The sequence below is a fragment of the Oncorhynchus mykiss genome, chromosome 10, assembly GCF_013265735.2.
Source record: "Oncorhynchus mykiss isolate Arlee chromosome 10, USDA_OmykA_1.1, whole genome shotgun sequence".
In the NCBI taxonomy this organism is placed as follows: domain Eukaryota; kingdom Metazoa; phylum Chordata; class Actinopteri; order Salmoniformes; family Salmonidae; genus Oncorhynchus; species Oncorhynchus mykiss.
The window spans coordinates 30,748,439-30,774,190 of NC_048574.1; the positions used below are offsets into that span (position 1 = coordinate 30,748,439).

Genomic DNA, 25,752 nt, shown 5'->3' on the forward strand with positions numbered 1-25,752 from the left:
TAATGCAAGTTTCCCACAACGCTGCCGCGTCATCATGTCCGGAAGTGAGACAATATTGACAATATGGCCACTGGTCGCAGAAGGGGGAAGTTTTGGATTTGACAGCCCATTCTCCTCGGTCGCAAATAAACCCATTACCATCGTCAAGAATCGACGTATATGAATGAAGGGACTCGGGAATCCACGGGATGTTGTCATTGAGCTGAGGATACATTCAGAGCGTGAAAATCGTCATGTCGTTTTTCAGAAGGAAAGGTAAGGAAGTATGATAGCCGGCTAGCGCGAGCCAAAGGGCGTAAAGAGGCTCGCGGGAGAGGTTGAGGAATGCGCGATGGCTAGTAATGACAGATGAGAATGCGCTTGACAGGTCTGTGTCAAGTCCACGCCGACAAAATATCCGCTGGATAATATAGCAAATACCAATTTGTTTCTGTAGTTATGTGTTTCAAATCTGAAGAGCTAAAACTGGCAGCCACACGATCTAGCTAATGCAGCTTTCCTTCTCAATAGTTTTTGCTACTGCTAACGTTAAGTAGCTAACGTTAGCTAGCTGATGCTGTGGTGCTAATACTTAGCTAGCTACTAGTATGCCTGACCATGATCGATAGCAATGAATTCTTGGAGAATGTAGATTATGTTGGTTATTACCTAGATACTAATTAACCTGAAAGCCTTACATTTGGTGATTTCCTAATAATTTCACGGTAATGTTTCTTTAGTTTAGGTCACTGGCTGTCTTCCATGCCAGTCAACTATGCCATGGTGGTTGGATGGATAGTTCCCCATGCAAGTAACGTTATAAGTAGGTTTAGGGCTAGGCATTCTTCATTGGCATGTTGGAAATTTTGGTGGCGTTTAGTTTAATGGCTATTGGTTAGTTGTCACCAACCGGTCGATCTCCAAGACATTCCTAGTCTATCATCAAACATGTATGTACAAAAACAACGATAAAATCAAGCCTTCGCATTCTTATTTTTATTCGTTTCGCGCTGTTGAGTGTAGGTGCACTTGATTCAGCTGCCCTAGCGCCGGCAAGTCAAAGTGGTTCCTTTTTTTAACAGTTTCATGTGTCTGGAGGTAGAACTCCGCCTACCCGGCAGGCCTTGAGAGCAAATCAAGTGCAACTGTATTTCCACCGCTGGCCAATCAGATAGCTCAGATCACGGTGTCTGCACAGTTTCTTCGCACTCTAGGACTGTAAAAAGAAACCTCAAACGCACACCAAAGTTGATAATGTGAGATTTAAAAACTTTTAAAACCAACGAATACAGCAAAGAACTGCAGTTTTATGAGTAAATTCATGTTTAAGTTGTTATGCAGCACTGTCTATAAGCCATACAATGCGCATGTTATGATTATCTATCTTTGTTATTATTTGCGCTTTTATCTTTTTTAACATCGAGGAATAATGCACTTTCCCTGATCATAGGAGTAAGGAGATCATAGAACCTCTGCTCCCTCCCTCCCCTCAGACTGACCATAAGATGCAGGCCGCCAGTCCAGTAAAAAAAAATAGAAAATTCAGCTGTGCCTCACAAGTAATCAAATAAATAGTCTTTTACCAGTGATCATACAAATACAAATACAACTTCAAAATGGTTTGAGAAGAACAACATTGGCTGGGAAATTCAAGCATAGCCAATATGCAGTGATAATGTATTAGGCCAATAGCCTACGGCACAAACCTCATTGTTACATAACTGTTTTTGATTGGTTAGTGTTGCATAGGTTTGTGCTTTTAAGTCATGATTTTTCAATCTGAGCGGTAGATCTCGTCTTGCATTTTGACCCAGAACGGGATTTTGATTCAGAAAGGGATTTTGACTCAGAAAATGATTTTGACTCAGAAAAGGTTGGTGACCACTGCTCCAGGCTAACTCAGTATTTACATTGGAATTGTGGTCCAAAGACATAAAAGCAAAAATGATTGCATGTAAATCACTAGCCCAAACTATAGACCTCCATTCCTGGGGCTAGTAAAACACACACAACACACATTTGTCTTGACAGCTACTGTAAAGTATTTGGCCAACAGTGCAAACCATGGATAATATGAAATGATGATGATAACAATCAGTCATATGCAGAGACCTATTTATATACAGATTGAAATTATAAAGCTCTTTGAGGTGGGTAGACATAACCATGTGCTAACCATCTGATGCCTCTAATGAAAAAGAGCCTTCCATCTTTCCCCCACTTCTCTACCGAACACTGAAAGCGCCTCAGGAAAACTATTTATGTCATGCGCAAAAGGTTCACTTTCACCACACAATTGTAACCAGGCATATTCTGTTACTTTATGTAATGGAGGAGGACTGAAATGTGTAGAAAAACAGGACTTTGGTTCCAGACTGTTCTTTATGGTGATGATGAGGGTTCTTTGCAGTAACACCATGACAATGAAGTGACATCGAGCTGATAGACCAACACCACTCTAGTCAATAAACACACCTTGTAAGATAGCAGCCATGCTTCAATGTGAAGAATAACTCTGTTCTATTCCAATTAGGAGTCTCACACAAGTAGTTTGCTCCTCTCTCCTGGTCTTATCTGTGCATGACAGTGAGGGAAATAGTTATAATTATTTGTTTGCTTAACAGTCAAGGTTATCCCACTGTCACAGGCATATCTGTTTCCCGACCAGGCCTAGGCCATTATGTAACTGTATAGTTAAAGGTACTTCGGGATTTTGACTATGAGGCCCTTTATCTACTTCCACAGAGTCAGACGAACTTGTGGATACCATGTTTAGATCTCTGCCCGGTATGAAGGAAGTTAAAGTTAATTTGGCAAGCCAATGCTAACTAGCATTAGCACAATGACTGGAGGTCTATGGGTATCTGCTACAATGACTGGAGGTCTATGGGTATCTGCTACAATGACTGGAGGTCTATGGGTATCTGCTAGTTAGCATCTTCCTTCAAACTGCACGCAGAGACATACAAATGATATCCACGAGTTCAGGACCGTGTTGCCAAAATCCCAAATTATCCCTTTAAGTTTTCAGTGACACTGCATCATCATCATCCATATGGCTTTACCCTACAATGAAACTCAGGCACAGTATTCCGGTCACTGATCTCACCCTGCATTGTGAATCAAATGTTAGAGCATGCTCTAATTACAATGCTATGTAATTCCTTTTTGACCCATAGCAAAAGGCAAGGAACCCGAGCAACCAGTTGATGCAAAAGTCAATAGAGGTGGGTACCGAACTACTACTACTTTGAAATTATGAATTATAATACTGTGCTGCTGCCGTCTGATGTTTCATTTTTTTAGCAGCCCTGAAAATAGAGAGGAAATAAGGTCCTTGTGTGAAGTTCTTTGAAAGCAGTCAAGTGTCTCTTTAGTTGAAGTGTTATGTTCACTCACTTTTTTGAAGGTAGCGGTATTTCCCTCTGAGCTTTCTCTTTTTGTAGGTGTTTATATTTGTCTTTGTAAATGTACTGAGAGAGAATGTATTGATTTAGGTAATAACACACATATATCAGCTAGTAGGCCTAATTTATGTCCAAAGTTCAGACTTTAAATGATTGGGTTTAAGAGTTTTTAGAGAGATGCCAGTGAAGTATTTTATATTCTTAGACAGGCTCAAAGGGCTAAGTTAACATTTACACAGAGCACACTGTCTCGCAATCCCCACACCCCAGCGTTAAAGAAAACAAGTGTCCCAGCACCCACTGAGCTCTAACTGGGCACAGTTATGTACTAGATCACTACACCATTCAGTTAAAGAAGTAGGCCTTTTTCAGAACCCATAACCTCGTACATAACATACTTTGTTGGTGTTTTGGGTTTCTCTCTAGAAAGCGAAGCCTACATTCTGTATTGATCAAAGGAAATAAGATACCTATGTTTCCACCCTCCTCCTCCCCTGTAACCCCAGCCCTGGTAGCCCCAGCAAGCCCCCACTCCCCCTCCCATAGCCTCCGTAACCACCATGCCATCCTGGAGGTGGCGGGGCCCAGCCATGTGGCCATCAACGCCATCTCTGCAAACATGGACTCCTTTGCCCACGGACGCACGGCCATCCTCAAGAAACAGCCCAGCCACATGGAGGCTGCACACTTTGGGGATCTGGGTATGTGCCTCCAGTATTCTTCTGATTTGTCTCATAGTTTTCAGGAAACGTATTCACAAGCGTTTCAGAGAAGAAGTGCTGATCTAGGATTAAGTGACCGCTCTTATTTATTATAATTTAAAAGGCTAAACTCTCTAGGGCACTGCACCGCAGTGCTAGCTGTGCCACCAGAGACTCCGGGTTCGAGCTCAGGCTCTGTCACAGCCAGCCGCGAACGGGAGGTCCATGGGGTGACGCGCAATTGGCCTAGCGTCGTCTGGGTTAGGGAGGGTTTGGCCGGTAGGGATATGCTTGTCTCATCGCGCACTAGCGACTCCCGTGGCAGGCCGGGCGCAGTGCGCGCTAACCAGGTCGCCAGGTGCACGGTGTTTCCTCCGACACATTGGTGCACCTGGCTTCCGGGTTGGATGCGCGCTGTGTTAAGAAGCAGTGCGGCTTGGTTTGGTTATGTTTCGGAGGACGCATGGCTTTCGACCTTCGTCTCTCCCGAGCCCATACGGGAGTTGTAGCGATGAGACAAGATAGTAACTACTAACAATTGGATACCACGAAATTGGGGAGAAAAGGGGGTGAAAAATTAAATTAAAATAAATAAAAGGCTAAACTCATCCTAGATCTAAGAAAGGAAAAAATAGTTATTTAGTGATTTTTAACGGATGATCTTTCTCTTTTAAGTTCTCCTTCTGACTGGACCGTGTGTGCCAATGCTTCAGCGAGTTGATACAATGTGATAATAGTAGATGGTGGATATGGTGCTGGTTGAATTGGTTTAAATACTAACAGGCCTGGCCTTTCCGCGATTGGTTCAAGGCCAATCCTGCAACGCACTCCTGCATGAGTTAGCCTTTTGACCAACCAGCACACTACCAGAGATTTTACCAAAGATTTTTAGTATGACTCATAACAAGGGCCCAGAGTTTTTCCTGAGGGACCACATGACCTGATCAGGAAAACTCCTTATATCTCATGCATCATACTGCAGGTATTTTTCTGCTGCCGTTGTAATCATTGGGTTGGCCGCCTAAGTATTTTTCTGTGTCACCAAAGTCCAAACAGTGTAAATAATACATTGTAAATACATTTTCAGTCTGGAAAAAACCCTAAGTGTAAACTTAAACAACTATGACCAAATTTTAAGTATGTAGAAAATTGAATGGACCTTTATATATTTTTTTATGATATAATCTTTAAGAACTAACAATAACTCAAATAAAAGCTAGACAGTCAGGGATAACTAATAAAATGAATACTACTAAATTCATTGTTTTGCGTATTTTATTTTTTATTTTAGAGCAAAATAAGCCATGGGAAATGCATAGAATTGCAGGAAACTATTTAAAACTGAAAAATAAATGATCCACTACACATTTTTTAAATTAGTGCAATGACTGGAAGTCTATTCTAGCAGATACCCATAGATTTCCAGTCATTGTGCTAATGCTAGTTACCATTGGCTCGCAAAACTAACTTTCTTCATACTGGACACAGAGACCTACAAATGGTATCCACTAGTTCATCTTAATTTTGGGAAGTAGATGAAGGGCCTCATTGCCAAAATCCCAAAGTATTCCTTTATAAAAATGCTAATATTTCTCAACACCTCCAAGATGGGGGCCTCAAATATTTTTTCTAAAATGTATCCACCCTGACGGACTGACCGTGCTCATTGCCATGTCCTCTGCCATGCCCACCACCTAAGCCCCTTTTTTATCCAGAAAAAACCCTGTACTGAAGTTTTCTGGGTTAATTAAATGGCGACCTGTACATAGTACTTAAATCAATCAACTAACCTAACCAAACCTACATGTACATATTACCTCAATCGATCACCCCAACTACCTCGTATCCCAGTAAACTGACCTTGTTACCGGAATTCCTTGTATATAGCCTGTATAGCCTCATCATTGTTATTTTGTGTTATTATATTGTGTTACTATTTTATTTTTATCCATTTGTCAAATTTTCTTAACTTTTAACTGCATTGTTGGGAAAGGGCTTGTAAGTAAGCATTTCATGGTAAAGTTACTACAACACTTGTATTCAGCGCATGTGACAAATACTTTATTTGATTATGATACATAAGAACTCCCTAAATCTTATTTTCTCTGATGTAGGCTATTTAAATGAACCATTTCATAAATAGGTAGATATCAGGCACTAAATTTATAGTGCCACAGCAGCCAGCTACACCAGTAATGTTTATGATAGTGCTGGGACAGGTCTTTACTTACCGGTGTTGGGGGAGGGGGAGGCCTTGAAATGCAGTAGGGTAGCGTGACTATACTGTGCTACAGTGACTAGACCCCAGACAGTGCTCTGAGGGTGTGAACTCTTGTACAGGAGCGAGAGAGAGAAAGGGAGGGGTGGAGGGAGAGAGGAGTGAAGGGGTGGGAGAGGGGGCTGAGCTGCCGGTTATCAGTCATACGTGGCAGCCTGCCCACTCTCTGGAGCTGATACTAGGAGCACACAACACTCATCACAAAACACCAGATCACTGTTTAGTGCTCCTACTCTAGTCCATTATGTAATGGAGGCATCCAGCCAGGCTTCAGTCATACATTCACATGGCCTCCCTGATCATATGACCCGGGAACAGTGCCATAGTTGAATAGGTTTTAGATAAGTATTATTTTTTTATTGTGGATGATCGTGTGTGGTTTCATTCAGTATGCTGTGGTCCGCTGTGTCTGTTTAGGCTGGGTTAGACTTTGTAAGAACGGATTATGTAGAAAGGGCTTTCTAAAGACGTTTGATTGATGTTTTGATTGGTTCATTGTGTGTTTCAGAACAGTCCAGTGTGATCATACTGTATGGTTGTACAGTGGTTTTATTCAGTATTATGGTGTGTTTTCAGGGCACTCTAGTGTGAACTACCTGGCCTCTGAGACGCGTTCACGCCTGTCTAAGACAGTGGACCAGATCCTGCGGGACAATGTGGCCATGCCCTACTACATCCAGTTCCAGGAGGCCCGTGGGTCCGACCACTTGGTCCGCTTTTGGCTGGAGGCAGAGAGCTTCCGCTCAACCAGCTGGTGCCGGGTCCGGGCCAACAGTCTCAACTCCATCAAACACAGCTCCCTTGCCGAGCCTGCCTCCACCCCTGTCTCCCCCGACCCCTCCTCCCCCCCAGACGTGGACCTACCCTCTGTCCCCAGGCCCCCCTCATCTCACCCCCTTACCCCCAGCCCCCAGGAGATAAACAGTAACAGTAGTGAAGGCCCCACTGTGCAGCTCGTCCACAGGGACTCCTTTAGCTCCTTAGTGGACCAGAGGCCAGGCACCCCCAGCAGGGAAGATACCCCCCCCAGGCAGAATTCCAGGACAGGGACCCCCTTCAAGCTGCAGTCCACCCACGCCCTCAAGGAGCTCTCAGACAAGCTCATGAAGAGTACGTTTGACTGGTCTTCATAAATAAATATGTAAATCAAAATCTGTTCTTAATTTACCTGTACAAATAATGGTTAAGTAAGTAGCCTGGAGTCTGTCTGAGCCGGCTGGTGGTGAATGTTACAGAGAGACGCTATGGCTGTTCTCACAATCCTTTTTTTATGAGTTGGGCTATAATTTGTGTTTTTATGCATGTTTGGGTTGGGCCATAATGTCTGTACCATAATTTCTCTATATTCCTACCTTACTGTTATGACTGCACAACACTCTGACTAGGTAAGGGTAGTGTATTAGCTATATTTGTTCTAATCTCCACCATGTGAAACAACTGGCTGTGAGAATAAGTTTCATTTATTTGAATTGCACGTTGAAGGTAACAATATCTGAGTTGTACACAATTTGACACCTGTGACAGACTGTTAACCATTTTCACCTGTGTGTTGTAGGTATAGAGAGAGATGCAGTGAACATCTTCACCAAGTACATCTCTCCAGACGCTGCTAGGCCCATCCCCATCACAGAACAGATTAGAAACGACATAGTCGGTAAGAAATGAGTACCCCCACCTGTTTGCCATTAGTATTGACTTTAACTGTAAGACAGTGCAGTCTCTGTGTGTGTGTGTGTGTGTGTGTGTGTGTGTGTGTGTGTGTGTGTGTGTGTGTGTGTGTGTGTGTGTGTGTGTGTGTGTACTGTACAAGTATTTTATCAGAACTGTATGAGTACTGTATGCATTCCTATGAAGGTTAGACCTAGTTAAAGATCAAATCTGCCCTAATCCTCTCTCGTCTGTGAAGTACATTTAACAAAGTTTCAGGATAACTAACTTGTGGATGAATTGATAATCCGTTGTGTGATTGTGACTGTTTTAGTCCCTTTCTCCACTTTGCCAGCTAAAATCTGTGGCGAGGATGGAATGGTGGACCCAAACTGCTTTGTCATTGCACAGTCAGTCGTCTTCTCCATCATGGAGCAACAGTACGTTTTAGATTCTCCAGTCTTCATGTTCTAGTATCCATTGAAAGATTGACAATTTCTCATATGAATGTTGAATGCCAGTGTTTTCTGTATGGTTCATGATTTGTCTCCTATGATTAAAGTGTAACCACTCGTATATCCACTCTTATATCATAAATGTAAATGTGATCACATATCATTTATATTTCCCAGGCACTTTAGTGAATTCTTGCGCAGCCATCATTTCTGTAAGTACCAGATGGAAGTGTTGACCAGTGGCTCAGTGTTTCTGGCAGACATCTTGTTCTGTGAGTCGGCCCTATTCTACTTCTCTGAGGTGAGCACAACAACTGGACCCCACAATTGATGTTGTTTAAACACAACCACAGTATGTTATCAAGTTAATTCATATGAATTGCTGTTTTATTCATTGGTGTTATTGCTGTTAGTGCTACTGGTGTTTCTAATCTATTTGTTTCTATTCTATTCTTCTCTATTCTACTTGACATTAGTGCCATATGGTAGGTGTTAATAGAAGAGTCATTGGTAATGAAGCTAACATGGTGTGTGTCTGTGTGTCTCCCCAGTACATGGAGAAGGAGGACGCTGTGAATATCCTGCAGTTCTGGCTGGCAGCAGATAACTTCCAGGACCAGCTGGCTGCAATGGCGGGACAATACGACGGCCAGGAGGCCCAGAATGACGCCATGATCCTCTATGACAAGTAAGCCATCCGTTTCTTTATATACACTGCTCAAAAAACATAAAGGGAACACTTAAACAACACAATGTAACGCCAAGTCAATCACACTTCTGTGAAATCAAACTGTCCACTTAGGAAGCAACACTGATTGACAATAAATGTCACATGCTGTTGTGCAAATGGAATAGACAACAGGTGGAAATTATAGGCAATTAGCAAGACACCCCCAATAAAGGAGTGGCTCTGCAGGTGGTGACCACAGACCACTTTTCAGTTCCTATGCTTCCTGGCTGATGTTTTGGTCACTTTTGAATGCTGGCGGTGCTTTCACTCTAGTGGTAGCATGAGACGGAGTCTACAACCCACACACGTGGCTCAGGTAGTGCAGCTCATCCAGGATGACACATCAATGCGAGCTGTGGCAAAAAGGTTTGCTGTGTCTGTCAGCGTAGTGTCCAGAGCATGGAGGCGCTACAAGGAGACAGGCCAGTACATCAGGAGACGTGGAGGAGGCCGTAGGAGGGCAACAACCCAGCAGCAGGACCGCTACCTCCGCCTTTGTGCAAGGAGGAGTAGGAGAAGCACTGCCAGAGCCCTGCAAATTGACCTCCAGCAGGCCACAAATGTGCATGTGTCTGCTCAAACGGTCAGAAACAGACTCCATGAGGGTGGTATGAGGGCCCGACGTCCACAGGTGGGGGTTGTGCTTACAGCCCAACACCGTGCAGGACGTTTGGCATTTGCCAGAGATCACCAAGATTGGCAAATTCGCCACTGGTGCCCTGTGCTCTTCACAGATGAAAGCAGGTTCACACTGAGCACATGTGACAGTCGTGACAGTCTGGAGACGCCGTGGAGAACGTTCTGCTGCCTGCAACATCCTCCAGCATGACCGGTTTCGTGGTGGGTCAGTCATGGTGTGGGGTGGCATTTCTTTGGGGGGCCGCACAGCCCTCCATGTGCTCGCCAGAGGTAGCCTGACTGCCATTGGGTACCGAGATGAGATCCTCAGACCCCTTATGAGACCATATGCTGGTGCGGTTGGCCCTGGGTTCCTCCTAATGCAAGACAATGCTAAACCTCATGTGGCTGGAGAGTGTCAGCAGTTCCTGCAAGAGGAAGGCCTTGATGCTATGGACCGCCCGTTCCCCAGGCCTGAATCCAATTGAGCACATCTGGGACATCATGTCTCGCTCCATCCACCAACACCACGTTGCACCACAGACTGTCCAGGAGTTGGCGGATGCTTTAGTCCAGGTCTGGGAGGAGATCCCTCAGGAGACCATCCGCCACCTTATCAGGAGCATGCCCAGGCGTTGTAGGGAGGTCATACAGGCACGTGGAGGCCACACACACTACTGAGCCTCATTTTGACTTGTTTTAAAGACATTACATCAAAGTTGGAACAGCCTGTAGTGGGGTTTTCCACTTTAATTTTGAGTGTGACTCCAAATCCAGACCTCCATGGGTTGATAAATTTGATTTCCATTGATCATTTTTGTGTGATTTTGTTGTCAGCACATTCAACTATGTAAAGAAAAAAATATTTAATAAGAATGTTTCATTCATTCAGATCTAGGATGTGTTATTTTAGTGTTCCCTTTATTTTTTGGAGCAGTGTATAAACTGGGGCCAGTTTATTAGGTTATACCAACCCGTTCATGAAAATGGTTTGCTCCTACAGACAGTGAGTCACGTGACCATGGCTTGCTATATAAAGAAGGCAGACAGGCATCGATGCATTCAGTTACTGTTCGATTGAACATTAGAATGGGCAAAACTAAGCGACTTTGAGTGGTATGGTTGTCGGTGCCAGGCGTGCCGGATTCAGTATCTCAGAAACGTCCGTCCTCCTGGGCTTTTCACGCACGACACTGTCTAGGGTTTACTGAGAATGGTGTGATAAGCAAAAACATCCAGTCAGTGGCAGTCTTGTGGGTGAAAACAACTTGTTGATGAGAGAGGTCGCAGACGAATGGCAAGAATCTTGCAAGCTAACAGGCGGGCCACAAACAGACCAATTACGGCACAGTACAACGGTGTGCAGAACGGAATCTCAGAACGCACAACTCCTTGTCACGGATGGGCTATTGCAGCAGACGATCACATCGTGTTCCACTTCTATCATCTAAAAACAAGAAGAAGCAGCTTCAGTGGTCACGCAATCACCAACACTGAACAATTGAGAAAAACATTCCCTAGTCTGATGAGTCAGTCAGAATTTGGCAGAAGCAGCATGAGTCCATGGCCCCATCCTGCCTGGTGTCAATGGTACAGGCTAGTGGCGGGGATGTAATGGTGTGAGGAATGTTTTCCTGGCACATGTTAGGTCCCTTGAGACCAATTGAGCAATGATTGAACACCACAGCGTATCTGAACATTGTTGCTGACCAAACCCATTGGAGCAGTGGTCTCCAAGGCATTCATAGTCAATCACCAAACATTTTGGTTTAAAAAAACAAAAACAATAAAGCCTTGTGTTCCTATTTTGATATATTTTGCACTTTTGGTGGTAGGTGCATTTATTTAGTAGCCCTATTGCCAGGAAGGCAAAGTGTTCCTATTTTGAATCATTTCATGTGTCTGATGGTAGAACTCTGCCTACCCAGCAGGCTCAGAGAGCAAAGCAAGTGCAATTATAGGACTATCACTGGCCATTGAGAGGTCAGATCACTGTGCCTGCAAAGTTTCCTCGAGCCGTAGACTGTAAAAAGAAGCCTCGAACGCATAGCAAATGTGATACTGTGAGATTTCTAAACGTTTAAAACCATGACTGGAGAGACTCAACGAATACAGCAAAGAGCTGCTGTTTTTATGAGTAACACTTATAAGCCATAAAATGTGTGTTTTCCCTACTTCCATTCACACTGCAAACAGCACTGCAACAGCTGCAATGAATGAGTATAGCAACGTTTTCCGATAAGCTAACATTGTTATTATTAGCGGCTTGTCTTTTCGAATATCAAAGAATATTTAACTTTCTCTGATCATAGAGTAACAACATGAATTGGTGCATAAGGCAGAAATAATGCAGTGCGACTTAAGTTTTGCCATCAGCTGGAAGACTGTCTGTCCCCTTTTCTCAGCGGAGAAAAAAAGATTGAGCTCACTCAGCTGTGCCTCACAAGTAATACAACAAATGATCTATTACCAGTGTGATCATATACCTAAAATGTTAAAATATAATTTCAAAATGGTCTGAGAAGAACAACATTGGCAGGGCAATTGAAGCAGAGCCAATATACAGTGATAATTTATTGGGCCTATAGCCTACTGCACAAACCTTATTGCTACAGAACTGTTTTCAATTGGTTAATGTTGCATGGGTTTATATATTTTTTTAAGTCCTGTTTGGAGAGAAAAAAATCTGAGTAGTATATCTTGGCTTGCATTTTAGACTCAGTGATCTTGACTCAAAAGGTTGGTGACCACTGCAATAGAGCATCTTCGGGATGAGATGGAACAGGCTGTTCACAACATGAATGTACTGCCTTCAAATCTGCAGCAACTGCATGATGCCATTGTGTCAGCATGGACAAACATCCCTGTGGAAAATTTCCGACACCTTGTAGAATCCATTCCCCAGAGAATTCGGCTGTTTTGGAGGAAAAGTGGGTCCGAGCCGGTACTAGATGGGTGTACCTAATAAACAGGCCACTGAGTGTATTTGCTTAATATTTTTGGTTTCACACCATCATTGTCTTTACACTGTATTTGTCTTTACACTATATTTGTCTTTATTACATATTTGCCTTTACTATATATTTGCCTTTATTATATACAGTGCATTGCGAAAGTATTCGGCCCCCTTGAACTTTTGCCACATTTCAGGCTTCAAATATAAAGATATAAAACTGTATTTTTTTGTGAAGAATCAACAACAAGTGGGACACAATCATGAAGTGGAACGACATTTATTGGATATTTCAAACTTTTTTAACAAATCAAAAAATGAAAAATTGGGCGTGCAAAATTATTCAGCCCCTTTACTTTCAGTGCAGCAAACTCTCTCCAGAAGTTCAGTGAGGATCTCTGAATGATCCAATGTTGACCTAAATGACTAATGATGATAAATACAATCCACCTGTGTGTAATCAAGTCTTTATGTTTGAAGCCTGAAATGTGGCAAAAGGTTGCAAAGTTCAAGGGGGCTGAATACTTTCGCAATGCACTGTATTTGCCTTTACTATATATTTGCCTTCACAAAATCTTTGCCTAAACCCCACAGCATTACTCAGTCTGGCTTGTTTATTAGGACACCAGTTTAATAGTGGTGGGATATGTTCCCTCCCCAGGTATTTCTCACTCCAAGCCACCAAACCGCTGGGTTTCGATGACTCTGTGCGGATGGAGATAGAGTCTAATATATGCCGGGAAGGAGGGCCTCTACCAGACTGCTTCACCACTCCTCTCAGACAGGCCTGGACCACCATGGAAAAGGTGAGGGGTTGAAAGTCACACAGTAACATTTTACTTAAAAACAAAAATAAATTGTCATTTAGCAGACACTCATATTCAGAGTGACTTACAGGAGCGATTAGAGGTAAGTGCCTTGCTGAAGGGCACAGACAGATGTTTCACCTAGTCGGCTCGGGGATTCAAACCAGAGACCTTCCGGTTACTGGCCCAACAATCTTAACCTGGGTCAAATACATTTGTTGATACGGGACACACAGGGGTCACTCTGAAAACTCTCAACTGTAAAATCACTAGGAAATTAGATTAAAAAACAACATTATTAGATTGAACCATAAGGTTTAGATTACCAGGGGTTATGGGGTTATTGGCCTTTGGGGTTATTGAAGGTAGTGGTACCAGAGCAATACATATACAGTTGAAGTCGGAAGTTTACATACACCTTAGCCAAATACATTTAAACTCAGTTTTTCACTATTCCTGACATTTAATCCTAGTAAAAATTCCCTGTCTTAGGCCAGTTAGGATCACCACTTTATTTTAAGAATGTGAAATGTCAGAATAATAGTAGAGAGTGATTTATTTCAGCTTGTATTTCTTTCATCACATTCCCAGTGGGTCAGAAGTTTACATACACTCAATTAGTATTTGGTAGCATTGCCTTTAAATTGTTTAACTTGGGTCAAACGTTTTGGGTAGCCTTCCACAAGCTTCCCACAATGAGTTGGGTGAATTATGGCCCATTCCTCCTGACAGAGCTGGTGTAAGTGGGTCAGGTTTGTATGCCTTTACTTTGTTGTCTTTAAGCCATTTTGCCACAACTTTGGAAGCATGATTGGGGTCATTGTCCATTTGGAAGACCCATTTGTTACCAAGCTTGACCTTCCTGACTGATGTCTTGAGATGTTGCTTCAATATATCCACACCATTTTCCTACCTCATGATGCCATCTATTTTGTGAAGTACACCAGTCCCTCCTGCAACAAAGCACCCACACAACATGATGCTGCCACCCCCGTGCTTCACGGTTGGGATGGTGTTTTTCAGTTTGCAAGCCTCCCCCAATTGTCATTATAGCCAAACAGTTCAATTTTCGTTTCATCAGACCAGAGGACATTTCTCCAAAAATTACGATATTTGTCCCCATGTGCAGTTGCAAACCGTAGTCTGGCTTTTTTATGGCGGTTTTGGAGCAGTGGCTTCTTCCTTGCTGAGCGGCCTTTCAGGTTATGTTGATATAGGACTCGTTTTACTGTGGATATAGATACTTTTGTACCTGTTTCCTCCAGCATCTTCACAAGGTCCTTTGCTGTTGTTCTAGGATTGATTGCACTTTTTGCACCAAAGTTCGTTCATCTCTAGGAGACCGAACGCGTCTCCTTCCTGAGAGGTATGACGGCTGCGTGGTCCTATGGTGTTTATACTTGCGTACTATTGTTTGTACAGATGAACGTGGTACCTTCAGGCGTTTGGAAATTGCTCCCAAGGATGAACCAGACTTGTCGAGGTCTTTTTTTTTTTCTGAGGTCTTGGCTGATTTCTTTTGATTTTCCCATGATGTCAAGCAAAGAGGCACTGAGTTTGAAGGTAGGCCTTGAAATACATCCACAGGTCCACCTCCGATAGGCTAATTGACATAATTTGAGTCAATCAGAAGCTTCTAAAAGCATGACATAATTTTCTGGAATTTCCCAAGCTGTTTAAAGGCACAGTCAACTTAGTGTATGTAAACCTCTGACCCACTGGAATTGTGAAACAGTGAATTATAAGTGAAATAATCTGTCTGTAAACAATTGTTGGAAAAATAACTTGTGTCATGCACAAAGTAGATGTTCTAACCAACTTGCCAAAACTACATTCAACAAGAAATTTGTGGAGGGGTTGAAAAAAACGAGTTTTAATGACTACAAACTACGTGTATGTAAACTTCCGACTTCAACTGGCTTTGAGTTACTATGTTGTTGCCAAAGGCTAGGGATGATGCTGAAACACTTTGCCATTCTCTGAAGAAAACGGAAGACCTTTATGACTGAAAGGCATGTCCCTCTTGCATTTTCAAGTTCAACTTTGCTAATTTGAAGTTCATGTCATTTTTCTTCCCTCAGGTCTACATGCCAGGCTTCCTGTCGAGTAACCTTTACTACAAGTATCTGAGTGACCTTATCAACTCTGTCCGAGCGGATGAGTTTGTCCTGGCCAGCGCTCCCGGTCAAGGCGTGGCCCCAGATGGTGACCGCAGCACCAATGCTACCGAGGGTTCTCAAACCCAGGTAGATAACCCCACACTTGACCTACTCACACCCTGACATTTTCCTAATTTCATGAGACATTTTGAAAAGTTTGTCTATGTGCACTCGAATGAATGAATGAATGATTGTTCAACAGCAGTAGCACTTGTACCTTTGTCTGTTAGTCATTTTCCCTCCTGAACCGTTTAGGAGATAATGAACTTTGAGTAAATAGCTTCGTACGTGGAATATTATTCCCTCTAGTTCTTCTCTAACTGTGCAAAGTATTATATTTGTTCTCATTACAGCAAGCTACCAAAAAGGTGGCAGCAGTGAAAATCCTGAAAAATTTTGACGAGGCGATAACGGTGGACATAGCCAGTTTGGATCCAGAGTCCCTGTACCAGCGCCCCTACGCTGGGTAAATCTGCATAACCTCCTCTGGCCTTCTCAGATATACATTTTCAGCATTCTCTAAGTATTGTCGTTTGTAAACAACATTTATAATTTCAACTATTTGATCTGGTGTTTTTTTACCCATATGTTTCTCTACTGGATGATATTTTAGAAAATAGTCAAATAATGGTGCTAAATTTCCCCCATTTCTACCCCTGAACTAGCCTGATTTTACTAATGTAATATTCCCAAAAGGGTTCTTTTGATGCAAGCTAAGTAAAGCCAGTGTAATGGCCACCGATGTGTGACCTAAACCACTCCAAATACAAACATGTTATGAATGAATATATGATGTTAAAAAGCATATTTTCAAAGACTCCACCATGCGGTCCTCAGTGTGACCGCAGATTTGTAGGTTATCCCCATTACCTTATAGCAGTCTAATAGGCCAAACACACAGGCTGATATAGTGCAGCCCCAGTAGTGTCCTAGTTGCAGTAAGAGATTAGCCTGGTCCCAGATCTGTTTGTGCTGGGACCAAATGACAACGCCGATAGGAGTTGGCTGTACAGCACAAACTAATGTGGGACCAGTCTAGTAACAGGGTGCTGTCTCCATAGATATCTGGTATCTATGACATCATTGGCTATGTCCCCTCTCTATTCAGAAGAATGACGTTTGGGAAAGTGAACGAGCTGGGCCAGTTCATCAGGGAGGCCGAACCAGAGCCGGATGTGAAGAAATCCAAGGGTAATTTACATTGACAATCTATACCTTTCTTTCTCTACTTCTCTTTTCTCTTATTTTCTCTCTTTGCCCTCTCTCTTCTCTCCTTTTTTTCTCTCTCTACTGTTCATTGTTGCCTGTATAATTTGTGTCATGTCTCTCAAGCATGCATGGTGTGGGTATTGTCTTTTATTCTAATCCTAACTGCAAAAAGAAAGTAGGTTTAAATATGTGGGGCACCCCAAATACAACGCAAGGCGCTTTTAGTTCTTATAAAAGACTATACAGTATAACATGAATATAATATTTAGGACTTCTTAGAAGAGAATGTTCTCTGAGAACAGAAGAAATCCATATAAAAGTCCTGGACTAAACCTGTATATGTTGAATGCATTTTCTTAGTAGATTTCATTGCTCTAATCATAAACCAACTTTTCCAGCCCTCAGTTTCTTCCAAATGCATCGATCGCATTCCAAGAGAATTCTGTGCTGTGATAAATGTACCTCATATGTCTAGTATCTTTCAGAGCAGTGGTTCCCAAACTTTTATAGTCCCGTACCCCTTCAAACATTCAATATCCAGCTGCGTACCCCCTCTAGCACCAGGGTCAGCGCACTCTCAAATGTTGTTTTTTGCAATCGTAAGCCCGCCACACACACACACACACACACACTATACGATACATTTCTTAAACATAAGAATGAGTGGAGCGTCCCGAGTGGCGCAGTGATCTAAGGCATTGCATCGCAGTGCTAGCTGTGCCACTAGAGATTCTGGGTTTGAGTCCAGGCTCTGTCACAGCCGGCCGCGCCCGGGAGACCCATGGGGCGGCGCACAATTTTCCCAGCATCATATTGGTTAGGGGAGGGTTTGGCCGGCAGGGATGTCCTTGTCCCATCACGCTCTAGAGGCTCTTGTGGCGGGCCGGGCCCAGTGCACGCTGACACGGTTGCCAGGTGTACAGTGTTTCCTCCGACACATTGGTGCGGCTGGCTTCCGGGTTAAGTGGGCATTGTGTCAAGAAGCAGTGCGGCTTGGTTGGGTTGTGTTTCGGGGGACGCACGGCTCTCGACCTTTGCCTCTCCTGAGTCCGTACGGGAGTTGCAGTGATGGGACAAGACTGTAACTACTAATTGGATACCACGAAATTAGGGAGAAAAAGGGGTAATTTAAAAAATAATAACAAGAATGAGTGTGAGTTTTTGTCCCAACCTGGCTCGTGGGAAGTGACAAAGAGCTCTTATAGGACCAGGGAACAAATAATAAAATTATAATAATCAATCATTTAGCCCTTTTATTTAGCCATCTTACATATAAAACTTTATTTGTTCATTGAAAATTGTGAATAACTCACCACAGGTTGAGAAGGGTGTGCTTGAAAGGATGCACATAACTCTGCAATGTTGGGTTGTATTGGAGAGAGTCTCAGTCAAATCATTTTCCACACACAGTCTGTGCCTGTATTTCATTTTCATGCTAGTGAGGGCTGAGAATCCACTCTCACATAGGTACAGTGGGGCAAAAAAGTATTTAGTCAGCCACCAATTGTGCAAGATCTCCCACTTGAAAATTACAGGCCTCTCTCATCTTTTTAAGTGGGAGAACTTGCACAATTGATGGCTGACTAAATACTTTTTTGCCCCACTGTATGTGGATGCAAAGGGCATCGGTGTCTTAACAGTGTGATTTGCCAAGGCAGGATACTCTGAGCGCAGCCCAATCCAGAAATCTGGCAGTGGCTTCCGATTTTAAATAAGATTTTCACAGAACCGCTTGTTGCAATTTTGATGAGGCTCTCTTGTTCAGATATCGGTAAGTGGACTGGAGGCAGGGCATGAAAGGGATAACGAATCCAGTTGTTAGTGTCATCCGTTTCGGGAAAGTACCTGGGTAATTGCTCACCCAACCCACTCAGGTGCTTTGCTATGTCACATTTTACATTGTCCATAAGCCTGAGTTAATTTGTACACAAACAAATTATACAATGATGGAAAGACCTGTGTGTTGTCCTTGTTAATGCAGACAGAGAAGAGCTCCAACTTCTTAATCATAGGCTCAGTTTTGTCCCGCACATTGAATGTAGTTGAGGAGAGTCCCTGTAATCCTAGATTCAGATCATTCAGGTGAGGAAAAAACATCACCCAGATAGGCCAGACGTGTGAGAAATCAGTGGTCAGACAAGTGAAAATGATGGTCAGTAAAGAACTTTAAGCTCGTCTCCCAATAAAAAAAATGTAAAACGTGTTAATACTTTGCCCCTTTGATAATCAACTCATTTCTGTGTGTTGTAAAAGCTGTACATGGTCGCTGCCCACATCATTGCATAGTGCAGAAAATACACAAGTGTATTTCAAACTGTCAGGCATTCCCTTGGCAGCTTGAGTCTCTCGGTGGATGCTGCAGTGTACCCAAGTGGCGTCGGGAGCAACTGCACTCCACTATGTCTCCCTGTCATGGCTTTTGCGCCATCAGTACAGATACCAACACATCTTGACCAACCAAAGTAATTTGATGTCACAAAGCTGTCCAGGACTTTAAAAATGTAATTTCCGGTTGTCCTGGTTTCCAGTGGTTTGCAGAAGAGGATGTCTTCCTTAATTGACCCCTCATAAACGTAACAGACATATACCAGGAGCTGTGCCAGGACCACCACGTCTGTTGACTCATCCAGCTGTAATGCATAGAATTCACTGGCTTGAATGCGAAGCAGTAATTGTTTCAAAATATCTCCTGACATGTCACCAATTTGTCGTGAAACAGTGTTGTTTCCCCCAGCAATGCCGTTTCCCCCAGCATTGCCCCAGCCATATCTGCGGCAGCAGGAAGAATGAAGTCCTCCACAATAGTATGGCTCTAGCCTATCCTAGCCAATCGGAAGCTCACCATATAAGATGCTTCTAGCCCCTTCTTATTAATGGTATCTGTTGCTTTTATACATGTCTTACTACTTGAAAGTCGTCTTAATTCTCGCTCCAAACACTCTTGTGGCTTATTTTTCATATTGGCATGTTTTGTTTCTAAATGTCTGCACAAGAGTGAAGGATTCATCAAGTTGTGAGATAGTACTTTTGCACATATTACACACTGTGGCTGAGGAAAGGCACTACTCCCAATCTAAGTGAACCCCAAGTCAATGTAGATCTCATCCTATTTGAGCCTCTTCGATGGTCCAACGTCCCTGTCTGTTGAGCGGTGCTTAGTAGCTCTTCAGCTGCATCAGATTCACAACTGTCATTGTCCATGCTAGCTGGGCTAACAACAAATGTAGAATTACTGATACTAGCATTGGATGTGCTTGTGGAAGCAGAACAACTTGTCGTCGACAGGTGCAGGTGTAGTACTGCTGGTAGTAGCAGTACTACCAGTAGAGCTGGTATGTGTCTTTATGGACGTGGGCCTTACTTTTTTTAACCATTTATACATTTTCGAGCAAATGGAATGAGCAACAGCTACGTTTGGCTACATACGGAACGTTAGTGGAATACCCACGAGAGAGTAACAGTTAATGTGATTAGATGTTCATTATTTGACTAGGCTACCTGTATTTGACATTGTGTTGTTGTTTCGTTAAACACTAGATGGTGTCATTTTATTTTTGGCAGTGAAACGAGGCTACTCAGGTGAGAAAAAAATCTCACCCAAATGTATAGCCCCGTTGGAAAACATAAATGGGCTGTTTGAAAATGTTATTATTATTTAACTTTTTATGTGAATCACATTTTTATTTGCTGTACCCCCAATGGCATTGCTTACCCCAGTTTGGGAATACCTGTTTCAGAGGAACAATAGATGAGAGGCTTGTCCTCTGAATATTTACATCTTCTTCACTCACTCTTCTCTCTCTCCTCACAGGTTCCATACTTTCTCTAGCCATGAAGAAACTTGTTCAAGGCAACTCAGACGAGGTGTGTACACCAACAAAACAAGCTCCTCTTGTGTTCAATCCGTTTGAACTAATGAATAATAGGAATGATGAACATATTGAATTGTAACTTTTCTATGTGTGTTTAGGCCCAGGAGGAAATGGCCTGGAAGATCGCTAAGATGATCGTCAATGACGTAGTACACCAGGCGCACCACAACAGTCCTGACAAATCCACTAAAGTATGTCAAATTGTTCCGGATATCTGTATGCCCCAAGCCATTGCATTTATCTAATACAGTAGTCAACTATATCAAATAAAATGACTTCAGTCATGACAAGTTTACTGTTGTATGATGATTGTCCATGTTTCATTATCCATCTCTCTCCCTAGTTATGACCCTCCAGTAGAGAACCAAAAGATTGTCACTCCCTTCATCCTATAGAGACAGACCGTGACAGACGGATGTCACCTAGTCCAGTGATGAACTGCACACTGGATTCACCTTATGGTGAAACACATCAATGAAAGTAGAAGAACAAAAGCATTCCATCATCTCCTGCATCAACTTGTACTGGTTTGTGTGTGAATATATGTGCGTGAGCGAAAGACTTGAAGTATATCGTCGTAACACTATGAAGGTATCTATGAAGCCAACAAGGCGGATGCACAAAGAGCACCCGACTTCCTTCCTTCCAGAACAAAAAGGAGGGATGACAACAAGGACGCAAAATGGTGCTGAACGGGAGCTGTCAGAAAGAGCAGCACTTCAGAAAGCAATGGTGCTGCCGTGGTTACTTCTGTTACCATGCCATCTAAGAGGGAGCCTGCAGGGGCCTGAAGCATCCTTCACTAAGCAATCACTAAGAAGACTAGGTTGTCCTCGCCATCTTCTCTCCGTAACCCAACCACCACTACCGCCTTTGCCCATTCCTCATTCTTTGTTTTTAGATTAAATCAATTTGAAAGTGGTCAGACTAATGCCCCACAAATTCCAGCTGGAAATAGGGGCAGATGCGTATCCTGCTTATATTCCTTGGCAGTCCTGGTGTATTTTGTCAGTGGGGTGGGTTACTATGATGAGATGGTGAGTCAGAGTTTTCCTTTCCTACCCTCCTGGCTGTGCCCAAATGTACTTTCTAGAGCAGGTCAGACATGTTACAGTCAAACTGGAATGGACCTTCTTGATTTCCTGGTCTTACCATCTACCTGTAGCTCTGGCGACCCCTGGCACCTTGTCCATATCATTAGAGAGCATAGGCTAATGAATAGATATGTCGTATTATGGCCTGAAGAAGACATGCTACGGTTGCAATGAAAGAAGAACTCCAGGCTACTCCATGTATTGTTATAAATATGTAGATTTCTGGTTTACCCCCATATATTAATGTTAGTTATTTTTTATGGTGATTGTTGCAGTTTTCTTTTTTGTATGTACTGTCGAAAGCAATGTTTAAGCAAATCTCATTGAAGTGTACTCAGTAATGTTAAGATTATTATGACTTTGCTTGAACCTCATTGAGATGTGTGGAAAAGAACCAGAAAATACTATTTTGGTACTATGTACCGCTAATATTGTTTCTCTGACCTATGTGTTCTTAATCTATAATATATTTAAATTGTGTTTGATTTAAATATATATATATATTATTGAAATGTTTGCCTTGTGTTTGTCTATTTAGTTTTTTATACAGAAGGGACAGAAATGCTACTAATGATGGAAAGTTACAGACTTCTTTCTCTTTGCACTGATTATGTATGAAATCTTGTCTGCTGCCAAACAGGGATGGATTTGGCTCTATTTCAGTCGTCATTAGCTTGTTGGCTGGTCATAGTTTGTGGCCATCACGTTGTTAATTGCACTTGGGTATTTAACCTCTAGTATTGCCAGATGGTAATGCAACCTGTAATTCAGCAAATGAATGCTCATCCCAGTGCAGTTTCAAGTGTGTGGTAAGCTTTTGCATAAGCTCTATTGGTGTTGTTGCTGCAGTTTTGCTCATCCAAATTGTTTTATCCTCATTTTATGTTGTACAGTATGATATACTTTATTGTAAGTATTTTATGGCATTCATGTAATTAAACTTTTCTGCCTATATTGTAGCTAAAGTAGGCAACGTTATCAAATAGCAAAATCTGATTTTTCTTGTTGCAATGCCATTTGCCCCCCACTGGTTAATGTGGACTGTATTGAAACATAAATGAGAAAGATAAATGTCTAACTACAAATGATTAGCAATAAGTATATAATATTCAGTGATTTGGATGTTTGTTTAAACGACAAAAATAGCGTTTTGTCCAATAATAATTAGGACTAGGTTATTTCACTGTAAATATTAGTTCCTCTTGTTTCCCACAGACAATTGTAGTAAAACATGGGCACTTTAGCATATGTTTAGCCAAATGGGCAATCTTTGTGGTTTAGTATCACTTTGCTCTAAACATGTATTTACCTACCGTAAGTAACATGAGGACACAAGTGAAGGTGTTCAACATTTCTCTTGATGGGGATACGCCCACTTGAGTATTCCCTGTGCGCAATGACGCGCGCGCTAACGTGGACACCTTTGTTGTGTTGCCCACTGGTTACCACGCGTAACCAAAACCACTGCTTCTCCTGCTGAACAAAGCGCGGCGACTCAAATACCCGGACCTATACACAGCAACACTAACATATGTTTTATTTTGCATCTCGTGAGTAAAATAAATTCGATTAAGATAATTTGATAGTTCCATATTTCCATGCGGCGACCATCTACGGAATGACAGTTGCGCAACTCTGTTTCGGGTGTGACAAACAGCATTTGTGACTCATATTTCTAGATTCTCAAGTATAGTCGCGGATAGCCTATTTAAAGGAGACATTACTTCTTGTTGAGGTGGCAGCTTGTTTACCTAGAAGTGCTCATGTTTGACTCTTTTATGAAATCACGAGCCGATGTTTGGGTCACTGGAATATCCTTTTAAATCATCACGGATAACAAATTGTTAACTAGTTCTGTTGCTGCTGGTGTAAAATTTGTTGGGGAGAGCTTCAGTTGATCTCTTCTGGGTGTGTGAGCTCCAAATGCATTCATTGCTGGATCGGAAGAAGAAAGAAGCCGGGGTTGGGATCGATCTGTCTCTGAGCTACTCGTTGCCCCAAGCTGCGAGGATGTTCAGCTGTGTGGGCTGCTTTTGGGTCTTCCTGTCCTCCGCTCTGGTCGCTATTTGTAGTTTCAGTTTTATATCATCTGCGTGGATTGTCAAGGACCATCTGAAAAACAAGGACTCGGTGAGCTTCGGCTTACTTTGGCACTGCTCCGAGTCCCTGGACCATATGTACAGATGCTACACCTTCGGAGGACTCGGGAAATTCGCTGAGATTCCATCCAGCTCGTGGCAGGTACATGATCATACATGGATCATACATGCAATACTTGAATGAATGTGTTATGGTAACAAATTAGTAAACAGTGTTGCGTACAATGGCAACAATGTTTATTACATTGTTATTACATCTCAATAACTTAGCAACTACATTATCATGCAGTGGCTTCCAGAATCCACAAAGGATAGTGTTCATTATGTTGTCTGTGATGAGCAAACATACCCCTTTGTCTTATAAGACCAGCTGAGAGAGGACTTTGAGCCATTGCTGCTCCTGCATCACTATCTTGAGTGTATTCAGGACTCCAATATAGTGACTTTAGTGTTGTTGATGATGGACATCGCAGCATGCACAATCAATGAGATTGAACTAAATCCAACCAAAACCATAAACAGAACACTTGCTGAACACTGATCTCCCAAAGGAGTAGGTATAGATTTCCATTAGGTGTTGTTCAAGCTCATAGTCAACAGGTGTTATTGAATTAGTTATGTCACAATGAAAGGTCCTTGCCCTCAGGTGAGACCTGTTGACAAGGCTGGGGTTGTGGATTAACCTTCACAGCAACAGGCTCTCTGGTGGATGGATGGAGAGGGGCCGTGTGCCATCAGTGTCTATTTTGGCTAATCTCTCACCAGCAGAGGGCAAGTGTTTGGCACCTTATCTGGCCGATATATGGGTTTCTATTCTACCACTACTAGGAATTAGGTACCATTAATAGGTAGTAAAGTACACTCAGGGGGGCGTAGCTACAGTAGTAATGAACTGTAAAACTAGCAATAAGGACCTGACATTTCTTATGTTACTATTCATTCTGAGCTAAATTGTTTGTTGAAGCTAAGGAGCTGGGCCATGGTTTGCATGGCAGTTGAGTGAGATGACAGTATTGTAGTGCCATAGGGAATCTCTCACATCACACACTTCCACCTTCAGTCAGTGGTCTTGTTTCTTTAATTCTCAGAGGATAACTGGTTACATAATTACCTCCAGCCACAGACCCAGACACTGGTTACAGTTCCCTAGGATTTCAGGTTTTCCTATTCAGAATACGAATGCTTTGCTTTGACAAAGCATAGCATAGTGCTTAATTTAGTTACGGTCATTAATGGGTCACAAACTATGAGGGAGAGATGCTCTTGCTCCTCTTGTTAAATAGTTTATGGTTTTTAACAATCAATGGTCTTAATGTAGTAGCAGTGATCCAGTTTTGAAAAGCATTAGAATTCAACATTTTGAAGTCCATTCAAAACAGAATGAGGGCATGTGCTAAGAAAAGACTGGGGTAAAGCTATGGGACCTTGTGCTAAGTGACTATGTTGGCTAACTTCAAATGAAATGTGTGATTGTGTAAGTTATCTTATTTGCATCTCTGGGGCAGCCAGAAGCATGGGGCCCCCCGGGAGTCCAGTTGCATTGCACCATGGGTATTCCCGTAGAGCTGTTCAGTGCATTCCAGTCCTTTTCATTCTAGATTATAAAAAGCAGGCCAGTTGGACCCACGACCATGCTGTAAAAAAAAAACTGCAATATCGCACCAGCTTCCTCAGGAGTTATGATTATGTATGAGCAGGATAAATTAACATATATAATTAAGTGGCAGTTCAGATGTTGTAGCTAG

General features: G+C 42.6%; 2 protein-coding genes across 2 annotated transcripts in view; both read left to right on the top strand.

Moving 5' to 3' along the window:
• LOC110533640 (A-kinase anchor protein 10, mitochondrial) lies at window positions 1–22,893 on the top strand. Its single transcript, XM_021618050.2, has 15 exons — window positions 1–255; window positions 3,159–3,206; window positions 3,893–4,087; window positions 6,942–7,475; window positions 7,921–8,019; window positions 8,368–8,452; window positions 8,645–8,768; window positions 9,019–9,155; window positions 13,430–13,574; window positions 15,656–15,820; window positions 16,087–16,199; window positions 16,842–16,924; window positions 20,754–20,806; window positions 20,913–21,005; window positions 21,158–22,893. Exons 1-15 carry the CDS (start codon window positions 234–236, stop codon window positions 21,161–21,163), a joined length of 1,902 nt encoding a protein of 633 aa, XP_021473725.2. The 5' UTR covers window positions 1–233; the 3' UTR covers window positions 21,164–22,893.
• A 121-nt stretch (window positions 22,894–23,014) lies between these two features.
• The window catches only part of LOC110533641 (transmembrane protein 211-like), a 179,306-nt gene continuing 176,568 nt past the window's right edge, over window positions 23,015–25,752 (top strand). Inside the window, exon 1 of the mRNA XM_021618051.2 lies at window positions 23,015–24,149. Within this exon, the coding sequence (XP_021473726.1) occupies window positions 23,832–24,149 (318 nt within the window). The 5' untranslated portion in view covers window positions 23,015–23,831. The remainder of the gene's footprint in view (window positions 24,150–25,752) is intronic.

What these genes read in the sequence shown, in the direction of transcription:
- LOC110533640 (XM_021618050.2), top strand. Translation starts at nt 234, where the DNA reads ATGTCGTTTTTCAGAAGGAAAG. An exon ending in TGATGCAAAAGTCAATAGAG is followed by an intron (nt 3,207 to 3,892) that starts GTGGGTACCGAA and finishes CTGTAACCCCAG; the next exon opens with CCCTGGTAGCCCCAGCAAGC. An exon ending in CCGAGGGTTCTCAAACCCAG is followed by an intron (nt 15,821 to 16,086) that starts GTAGATAACCCC and finishes TTCTCATTACAG; the next exon opens with CAAGCTACCAAAAAGGTGGC.